Consider the following 10,935-nt stretch of genomic DNA (forward strand, 5'->3'; position numbering starts at 1 on the left):
GTCTGTAGTTCACAGCTCCCCACCAAGCTGTGGTCCCCGTCCCCTCACGCTCCACTATCCAGCACACTCAGACAGGTCCCTCCCTTACGTCTCTGTGCTGACCCAGTTCTGGAACTTTCAAGGATTTTCGAACATAACCAAAAAAAGAAAAATTGCATTTGTATGTGTGTGTGATTTGGGGGGTGGGTGGTGGGGAGCTCTAAAGCCAGGTAGGGGCAGGAGTCTCTCTTGGGGACCACAGTCCTCCTTTTACAGGGAAGTCCCAGGAGGTGAATGCCGTGTCGTGTCACATGGCTGAAGAAGAGTGCCCTGGGATTTGAACCCGAGCCAGCCAGGCTCCTCAGAGTCTCAGGCCAGCGCACACTGCGGACTGTGGCTGCAGGCTGAGCCAGGTTCTTAATGTGTCATGTGCAGCTCAGGGACTAGGGCTCATCTACAGCTCTGTAAGGTGGGCCTCTGTTCTTCGCACCCCAGGGTCGCCTCAGGGGCCCTCTCTGAGCATCTCCAGAACCTTCTCTGGACCAGCTTAGCTGCCCAGGGCTATCTCCACACAGCCTCAAGTCAGTTGGTCCGACATCATCTTCTGCAGTATAAGCTGTGACAGACAAGGCACCTTGGCCACACCCTGACCTCAGGCCGCACGCAGTGGGAAAGCTGGTGTGAGTGTGTAACGAGGCCTCAGAAGCCAGCATAGACCCTGCTGGTGAGGCCCGAGACACATCCAGCCTGTCTTCTCTCCTAGGTGGTCTCCTTACTACTAACTCACCTGCTACACTGCTCGGGGAGGTGGTGCGGCGGCTCTTCTTCCAGGGCTGCTAAAATGCCCTCAGGGTAAGACCTGTTTCCTCCCCCAGCTAACCCCTCCATCATCCCCGGCTGCAGCTCACACTCCTCTCCAGCCCACACTGCCTTCCCGCAGTCCCCTCAGGCCAACCAGCTCTGTCCCTGCTCACGGTTCCTGCAGACTGGCTCCTGGAAGCCAAGCTTCTACATCATGCATTGACCAACTCAAACAAGTGCAGCTGCTGGGCATGAGCTGAGCGGTGGCTGGCAAGACTGGATCCCTGACCTGACCGAGGTGACAGTGTGGCAGGGAGCAAGATCCCAAACAGGCATGGAAACAGCACTGGGAGAGAGCATCTCTGGGGTCCTGGGGTTGGAGGGAGCGGGGGTTGGCACGTATCTCACACAACAGAGGCAGTACGAGACTGGACAGGAGACTGGACAGGAACTTGGTGGATATTCTTGGGGTTGGGGAGCAGGAGCCCTGGGATGAGCCACATGATGGGCTAGCGAGGCCCAGTGACCACATAAATGCTTGTCAGTCCTGGCAACAGCAGGAAGCTGCTGAAAGATTTTAGTCAGGCAGAGGTATAATCAAATTGCTCTCAGGAAAACTCCTCTTCCAGGAAGCCCTCCTGGATACTCTAGCTTGGCTCAAGGTCTCGTCTCTGTTCACTTCCTGCTCCTTCATCTCAGCACTTAACACACTGCAACTGCCCTCTCCATGGACTGTCAGCTCCTTCAGGTTGGGGCCTGAAATCATGTACTTTTTGTGTGCTGGCAGAGTCTGGTGAAAATCACTATTTGGTTAACATAAGGGACAGCCCTGATGTCCATGTGTTCCAGTCCCTTGGTATAGCCCATGGGTCCAGTTCTAGGTCCTTCACCTCAAACCCTGGACATCAACTCCTTGATGACATGGCCCAAGGATTTGCACAGGTCTCTGAGGTGGGTGCGGTCAGGTTCCAGGCAAAAACTCCCCCAGCTGCTCATCTGCTTCATTCAGACAACAGGGAGAGCGCAAGCCCAGTTCATCTTACTGAGAACCATTAGCCGCTTATTTAATGGAATCAAATTTAATAAAAGGAGCAGTTCAAGCAATTCTGGTGGATAAATGAGGGTCTGGGTGTGACAGAGATGCTTACATGACTTTACAGAGGAAGCGTGCATGCTTTAATTTGAGAGCAAGTGAAGAAGTCTGCTGATTAGTGTGTTAGCCAGGTCAGCAACAGCTCTGAGCCTCTCAGCTGTGGCTCCCACCCAGGGTTCAAGGAACAGGGGAATATTCCTCTGGACAGACACTCTGCTGAGGTCACTCCTCCTGCCTTCACCTCACAGGGCCCTTCCCTTCAGGAGTCTCTAGGGTCAGGAAAGTGTGTCTGAGAGACTGGAAACAAAACGAGTAGAGAAAATCAACAAAACAAAACCCTGATTCTTTGAAAAGATCAATCAAACTCACAAACCTCTAGCAAGACTGACAAAGGAAAAAAGAGAGAATATACCAATTACCAAGAGCAGAAATGAAACGTAGTCATATAGATCTTTCAGACCTCAGAAGGTTAATAAGAGAATACCATGAAAAACTCTACACATAAAATCCTGATGACTTGGATAAAATGAACCAAATCCTCAAAAAGTACAAATATCACAACTCAACCAAATGAAATAGGATGAATAGCCTTGTACCTATTAAGGAAATTAAATTCATAATCTACAAATTCCCAGAAATATGCAAGACCAATTTCATGAGAGAATTCCAGCAAATGTTTGAAGAAAATATTCACATCAATTCTGCACAGTTCCGTCCAGAAAATGGAAAGGAAACACTTCCTAATTGATTTTATGAAGCCAGCATTACTATGACATTAAAACCAGACAAAATTAAATATAAAAAAAAGAAAACTTCAAATCAGTATCCCTCATGAATATAGATTCAAAATATTATCAAATAGAATTCAACAAGATAAAATAATTATACATCATGAACATATGGAGTCTATTTAGGGATGTAAGACTGGTTTAATATTCAAAAATCCATCAGTGTAATCTACCATATTTACAAGCTAATGAAGGAAAAATTGCCTGACTATATAAAGTGATGCAGGAAGAGCATTTGACAAAATTCTACATCCACTCATGATAAAAACTCTCAGAAACTAAGAATAGAGGAAAATTCCCTCAACTTGATAAAGAATATCTACCCCAATCCTATAGCTAATATTATATTGAATACTTAATGGTGAAACATGGGATATTTTTCCATTAAGATAGGGAATATGCCTATTAACATACTACTAGAAGTCCCTGCCAATCTAATAAAGCAAGAAAAGGAAATATAAGGCATACTTTTCAGAAAAAAATAAACTGTCCCTGCAGATGATATTCTGGAGAAGGAAATGGCAATGGTCTATGTAGGAAAATCTAAAAATTAAATCCTAGAACTAATAAGTCAATTCAGCAAGGGGGCAGGAGAAAAGATGGACATGTGCAAATCAATTATACTTCTATATACTAACAGCTACACATAGAAAGAGGAAATTTAAATACCATACAATTTATAATCACAAAAACACTCAGGTGCAAGTCTGGGAATATATATACAATGTTTAATATGTTAAACATTCCATAATGCTGAGAGAAAGTTAAAAGCATCCTAACTAATTAGTAATACATACTGACTTCATGAAAAACTCAACATAATAAAGATGCCAGACTCCTCAAATTGATCTATAGATTTAATGTAATTTCTATCAAAATTCCAGAAAGATTTTGGTTGATATAGATAAGATTATTCTGATATTTACATAGAAAGGTAAAGGAACTAGCTAAAATTGTTTTGAAAAGGAAGAGTAAAGTAGGCATGATCACACTCCCGTTTTGGAAGCTGCACACTTACTGTGTGGCACCGGCGGAGTGACAGACACATCAGCGGAAAAGAGAAGACAGCGCAGAACGATGTCACACAAGGACGACCAACAGAGTTTTGAGGAGCAAGCAAAATCAGTTCAATAGAGGGACAACCTTTATGTCAGCCGATGGTGCTGGAGCAACTGGATATCCAAAAGAGGGAGAGAGGGAGGCAGGGAGGGAGGGGAAAGAAAGAAGAGTAGAGAAGAAAGACAGAAAGGAAGAAAAAGAAAAAATTACCTTGACTCAAATTCTCAAATGAATTCAAAATGGATCATAGATTTAAACATAAAATATAAAACTATATAACTTTTAAAAGAAAATGTGAGATAAAATTTTTGAGATTTAGAGCTTGGTGAAAACTCAGCTATCAAAACCATAATACATTAAGGAAAAAACCCAGTAAATTAGGCAGTTACAATTAACTAGCTTTGTTTTATGAAAGACCCTGTGACGAGGATGAAGAGACAAGCTGAGAGAAAGTACTTGCAGATCACATATTTGACAAAGAACTCCAACCCCAAATATACTAAGAACTCTTAAGATTCTACAGTTAAAAACAAAAAAAGCAGTCAAATTAGAAAATGGATAAAAATCACAAAGAGAATTCTTACCGTATCAGGAAACTTCTCCTTGCCTTCCCGGGTCTTAGCCCCTTCCTTTACCCTCTGCTGACTTTGAGAAAGACTCTAGCTCATGTTTTCTTTTGTTATATTTATGATCATTTGTCACATAGTCAAAGAGAACTAATACAGCAGGAAGTCTTTCTCACTGGAATGCACACACCACCTGATTCTGAACCATTGTCTTGGCAAGAATCTGAAACAGGGGAAAAGCTGTCAGGAAAGATTTTTACAAAGATCTCAGGGAGTAAGAGCCAAGGCATAAAGTGATGACTTTGACTTGTAAGATAAAAACGAATTTAATTCTCTTTACCCCGGCCTTTGCCATCTTTTCATTATAAATTAAGGGGGGAGAATAGCTTCTGCTCTCTTCAATAACTCTGCCTCCTCCAGTGAAGAATGTTTTAGGCACTGGAACATAATTAAAGTGATATTGTATTTCTTTTATTATCATGATTATAATAATACATAGATTTCAGCAGGTACTTTCCAACAGAATTAAAACAAAGACAGATGGCTGACATTTGGATGGGAATTAGAGTCTACAGGAATATTTTATACAGCAGCTTTCTAGAAAGGAAGGTGCAAACCTCTAATAAAATGCCTAGAAATTTCACTGGATATTTTCAATAGCTCTTCTTAGAGCAATATTTTAACAAAATTGTAAAATATTGATTGGCTGGTAGTTAAGTGGCAAATTATTTAGAATTGTGACAAGTATTATCCAAAACCTGGTTGTAAGTCTTTTATCATTATGTCAAAAGCACATCAGCCTCTCTCAGGAAGCTGCCCTACACTTCCCACTGTGAAACCCTAAGGACGCTAGATCAGTTACGGAGTTTTCTGATTGGGGAATGGATCCCTGGAATCTGATCATTAGGATATCAGACAAACTCCCAATTGAGGAATGTTCTATAAAAAAAGGGGACAGAAACCCTCAAACATCAGTATCATAAACAATGAACAAAATTTGTGGACATGTTCCAGATTAAAGAAGGTTAAAGAGACATGGAGACCAAACACACCACCAGATCCTCGCCACTGACTTCTTGCCCGAGACACAGTTAAAGCTGCAAAGATCACTGTGAGGTCCCCTGAAATATTGGACTATGATAGATTACATGAAAAATTTTGTCAATGCTAACTTTCCTGAATTGATAACCGTCCTGTGACTGTGAGAGATTGTGCATGCTCAGTCGGTCAGTGGTGTGTGTCTGACTCTCTGCGACCCCATGGACTATTGTAGCCCACGAGGCTCCTCTGTCTATGGCATTTTTCAGGCAAGTATATAAGAGTGAGTTGCCATTTCATACTCCAGGGGATCTTCCCGACCCAGAGATTGAACCCTCATCTCCTTCATCTCCTGCATTGGCAGGAGGATTCTTTACCACTGAACCATATCTTCAGTTTTAAAAAATACACATTAATGTATTTAGGGTTTTTTAAAAGTGATGCATATAAGTTACTCTCAAGTGGCTCAGGTAAAAAATCTGTGTGTATGCATCTCTCTCTGTATATATGTATATGTATAAATATATCTACTATATGTCATAGATATTTTCTGTTTCATAAAAACATAGCTATTATCTACATAAAGATCAATAGAGATTATAAATGCAGATCTACACATAACCACGTTTGCTTCATCATGCATTCTCCCTATCTACAGAGAGAAAGAGAGAGAGCATATGGTAAAGCAAGCGAGGTAATTTGTTAAAGAAATCAGCAAATCGTACAACTCTTCTTTGTACTATTCTTATTCCTGCAACTCTTTTTAGGTTTGATATTATTTTTTAAATAAAAAATTGAAAGGATAGTTTGAAAAGTCTTGTTGGTTTTTGCCTGATGATCCATTTTCTATTCTTGACTGATGGGCCAAAAACAGTCTTTGGGCATCGAAACACTCCTGTGTGAACCCCAGCATCCTTGCTTCCCTTACCCTCTGGTAAACTAGCAATCATGCTCTATTTCTCAGTTTCCTCATCTGCGAAGTGGGTGTAATGATGCTGCTCATGAAGAGCTCAGACACGTATTAGACGAGGACAGAAGTACTGAAAAGTAGGAGAAAAAGGAAAGATGATTAAATAGATGATAGGACAATTAATATTCCACGAAGAAAAAAACTAAAATTAGCCCTTACACAAAAAGAAATTCCAAATAAATTAAAGACCTAATCGTGAAAAATTCAACCACTTTAAAGTTTAAGAAAAGGTTTCTTAGGCGAGACAGAAAAACAAAACATACAAAAAGGAAAAGACATAAATTTGACTGTATCACATTTAGAGACTTCTGCAAAGAATACCACAAGTATAAAAGAAAAGCAGTAATACAAGAAAAGCAATAATAAAAGAGAATATTTGCAATGCATGGCATAAACAAAAACTTAATATCCAGAAAAAAAATTACATAAAAAACCAGTAACCAAGAAAACTAGCAAGAAGTTTAGAGAAAAATAAACCTGTCTGATAAGTACATAGAAAATGGTTCTTCACACTAGCAATCAGAAACATATAACCTAAACCCTTGTAGGTATTATTTCACAACTCTGGCAAAAAAAAAATTAGAAATGTGACAATATTAAGTTTTATTGAATCAGTAGCAGGATAGATAGTCCAGACCTCGCTGGTGGAGAGCAACTCCAGTAAGAGGAGAATCACGCGTACAAATGATAGGAAGTCCTTTCCAGGCGTGCCTCCTCAGGGGCACAGTGCCCACAGGCCCTAGGAGACAGGACCCAGAAGGCTCATGAGAAACGTTAGCAACAACCTGAATTGGGTCAGTACTGGAGCGGACAACGAAATTACCGTGTGGTGTTTCAACAGACTCATAGAGATAGTTGAGGTGAAGACACCTGACTCACAGGCTCAGCATGGGTAGGTGACGCAGATGTCACCCCTGCGGCGAGGGCACTCAGGTCAACATTTTAACACCTAAAATACAACACAGGAAGGAAGCACAGTCAAAGCAGGCGCGCTGCTTCCTCTGGCGAGAGGGAGGCAGACGAGACAGAGGAAGGGCGACAAAGGGCTCAACGTCATCTCTGATGCCCTGCTTCTCTGATGGATGTGTTCATTTACCCATCTCCTTTCAAACACAGATATCTTAAAAACATTTTTTTTTTTGCAATGTGTTAATTTAGGGTGTGTGTCCATGAATGTTTGTCACCTTGATCTAAGTTTTAAGAATAGTTTCAAAATATTTGAGGACTGGTTTTTCAAAAGCTCTCCAACTACTCCATGTGTGGGAATCCAACTACTCCATGTGTGGCAAACAGTGGACCTGGTCTCTGTTTCCTGGCCCCAGGCAAGCCTGGATGTCACCGAGGTGGCAAGGTGGAGATGCCACTCTGCCTCACTGTGTCCCTAAAAGCTTTCTCGTCCACAGTTCTCACATATACCCTGGGATGACCAGCCCGGTCACCTGCCTTCACAAGCCATCTATCTGTTCATGGGTTACACTAGATAATCCTTAGGCCACTTTCACCAGTCCATAAAGGGAAAGTGCAGTTTCTTATAATTTTCAATAGGTTGGTAGTTATTTTTCTCTTCATAGAAATGTACTTATTGGACTGAAGAATATATATAAACATTATGAAATTTTCCAACACAGAAACTAAAAGATGACCTACAATCCTATTTCCTAAAAAGAGTTGAAGGATACTTTTAACCACTTGCTATATTTCCTTCCTGTCAATTTTTGGAAAGGTAAGAAAACATGTGCAAAATATGACAACATAACTAGAACTCTGTAACTATGACTTTGTCCTTCTCTTCTACCCAGATCAGTTCTGAGAACGTTAAGTCTTTCATTGAAACTTACTGGATTCATCGGAAATTTTAGAGCGTAATTGATTTAGCCAGATTACGACTGGTAATCATTAGTTTCTGGTTTTCGCTGTGATCAGCCGTGCTGAATAGCATCCTGCTAAATCTTTTAGGGAGCTTTTACCCTATTAGGTTATTAGGATGAGCCCCTGGAAGTGGAATTTTGGGGTAGAAGGCTGTGAACAGCTTACATTTTTCTGCTGCTGCTAAGTTGCTTCAGTCGTGTCTGATTCTGTTCAACCGCATAGACGGCAGCCCATTAGGCTCCCCTGTCCCTGGGATTCTCCAGGCAAGAGCACTGGAGTGGGTTGCCATTTCCTTCTCCAATGCATGAAAGTGAAAAGTGAAAGTAAAGTCGCTCAGTCGTGTCCCACTCTTAGCGACCCCATAGATTGCAGCCTACCAGGCTCCTCCGCCCATTTGCTACAAATTACCAAATTGTGATTACAGAATCTGGTACTCAATAACTAATGGTCCCCTCACCTTAGATACTGGCTACATGCTTTAAATATGATAACAGATTGAATTCTCTCAACCTGTGGGGTCCGTACTATCTTCATCCCCAAGTTACAGATGAGAAACCTGAGCACAGTGAGGAGGGATAGCCTACGCATGCTCTCTGGGCTCATAAAGAGCAGAGCAAGGATTCACACGCAGAGCGTTCAGAGCTGGACGCACAAGGCTAACCACTGCTGTCTCTACAAGTGGTGTTTGAAAGCCCTAAATTGTTGTGATGCTTTGGCCAAGTATCACAATGGAAACCTCATCCATAAAACTCAGATAATAGGGGGCCTAATTTCAGAGTTGTCACGGGGACAGAATGAGCTAATGTAAAGTATTGAGCGGGATATATATGACTATGCAGCTTATCAGATGCACTCCAACATGCTTGACGTTATTATTTCTTCTGTTACTTGTGAGCGTGAGCATTTTAAAGGTTTATTTCTATTTGTCATTCTTCGGTGAATTGCCTGTTCGTATAATTTGCACCTTTTTTCCACGAGGCTCCTTAAATTTAACTTTTTCCTCCCAGGCTTGCATATCTACATAAGTCAAATGCAGAAACAAGGGTGAAAACTTGCACTGCCTTCTGTCACTTTAGCCAGGCACACCTCGCACGGTCTGCCCTGCACATCCTTAGTCCTGGCTGCCTGGCTTTCACCATCCTTTCATTACCACCACCACTTATTTCTCATGCCATTCCCACGTGTAAACGGCAGAGGCCAAGGCTGCCATCTGTCTGACGTGCTCACTCCTGGAGGCCAAGGACTTCATTCTTTCCTGGGCTCAGTGTAGGCTTTAGACAAAGTCCTGCCCATGAGAATAATTTTGCCCGTGTCCAGGATACAGGCTGTTACTCGAGAGACAGAACATTAAACCGAGACAGACTGCTTGCCTCTGAGTCTTGACTCAGTGCAAGTTTTGGCAAAGAGCTTCTTTGGGTAGATGACAAACATCCATTGCCTTTTTAAAAAATAACAGTTGACTTTAAAGAGGATTTTGCAAAAAGTCTCAAGACTCTTTCCTTTTCTGTTATCTATGCATTTTTCTAACCATCACCCTGTCTTAATCACTATCTCTTTTGGGTTTTTCCTGTCTGTTTCTCTGGCCTGATTTTTCTCCCTCTATATCATCTCCCTCTTTTTCTATTAGTCTCTGCCTCTCTCCCTTCTTTCCTCTTTTGATCACAGGATTAAAACTGACTTTAGAAAACAAATACCTCTGAGTAAATAAGAGCATGCTTTATTGCATAATAAGACTGATTCACCATTAACAATAGAAAAGCATGTACATATCTATATTTTCCCATTTTACATAATTATTTTCATTTGACTTAATTAAATTTAACTTAATTTTCACACAATCCTAGAAGGTAAACATTATTATTCTCCCTTTTATTGGTTCAGAAACTGAGACTCTAAGGAGCTCTGTTTTGTCAGCAATGGAGCCACAGTTTACAGCTCGATTTGTCTAGGTCCCAACCCCACTCCAGTACCCTTGCCTGGAGAATCCCAGGGACGGGGGAGCCTGGTGGGCTGCCGTCTATGGGGTTGCACAGAGTCGGACACGACTGAAGCGACTTAGCAGCAGCAGCAGCAGCAACCCCAAAGCGTTTTCTGCCACAGGAAACTTCTTGTCCTCTGCACTCCCAGAAGCATTTTTCAGCTGCAGCTGGAGTGAAACAGACCAAAAGCTTTTCTCACTGTCCCATCAAAGTGAGAAAAGCCATCTGTCCAAAGGGACACGTGCGTTCTCGAGGGACTGAGCCCCAGTGGGCTAGCGAGCCCCCGTTTCTGACTCACTGAAGCGCCCCCGCCCCAGCCAAGAAAGGGGGACGTGAGCCCCCTTTCCACACACCACTTACCAAGGAGAAGGAGGACTGTCAGCATTCTGACCGCAGAGCTCATGTTGGCGTTCTGCTCAGGGCTTCTTAAAGGGCAGAAAGGGGGGACTATGTGACCCAAAGCTCTGGGGAACACGAGCCCAGTCCCACGTGACAGACGGGGAAGGAAGCTGCCACCACAGCCCAGCACTGCTCAGTCCCTCTCAGCCCTGCCATCCCAGCAAGTGCAGGCAGCCAAAGGGAGCTGGTCCACAATGAGGGCAACTAGGGTAAGAGGGGGGCACCGGGGGAACAGGACTGATCATTACCCAGTATTATCTCCTATGATATTCCCCACACAAGTGTGACTGCATGCAGATTCCTCCCCAGAGACCCCAGCTGGTAAGTCTCAGAGAGGGATGTGGGCAAAGCTGGCCTGCCTGGAGGTACAACTCCTGCAGTAACCCCAGCCCCC

The 10,935-nt window shown here is 42.7% G+C and overlaps 1 protein-coding gene across 3 annotated transcripts in view; it reads right to left on the minus strand.

Moving 5' to 3' along the window:
- TMEM273 (transmembrane protein 273) overlaps window positions 1-10,624 on the minus strand; it is a 30,049-nt gene extending 19,425 nt beyond the window's left edge. For 2 of the 3 annotated variants that reach the window (XM_025284912.3, XM_006058545.4), the window contains exon 1: window positions 10,503-10,624. In XM_025284912.3, coding sequence (XP_025140697.2) covers window positions 10,503-10,545 — 43 coding nt within the window. In that variant the 5' untranslated portion in view covers window positions 10,546-10,624. The remainder of the gene's footprint in view (window positions 1-10,502) is intronic. The other variant, XM_025284913.3, reaches the window with a different exon arrangement.
- Window positions 10,625-10,935: the final 311 nt, after the last annotated feature.

Source organism: Bubalus bubalis, chromosome 4 (genome assembly GCF_019923935.1).
Source record: "Bubalus bubalis isolate 160015118507 breed Murrah chromosome 4, NDDB_SH_1, whole genome shotgun sequence".
NCBI classification, from domain to species: Eukaryota; Metazoa; Chordata; class Mammalia; order Artiodactyla; family Bovidae; genus Bubalus; species Bubalus bubalis.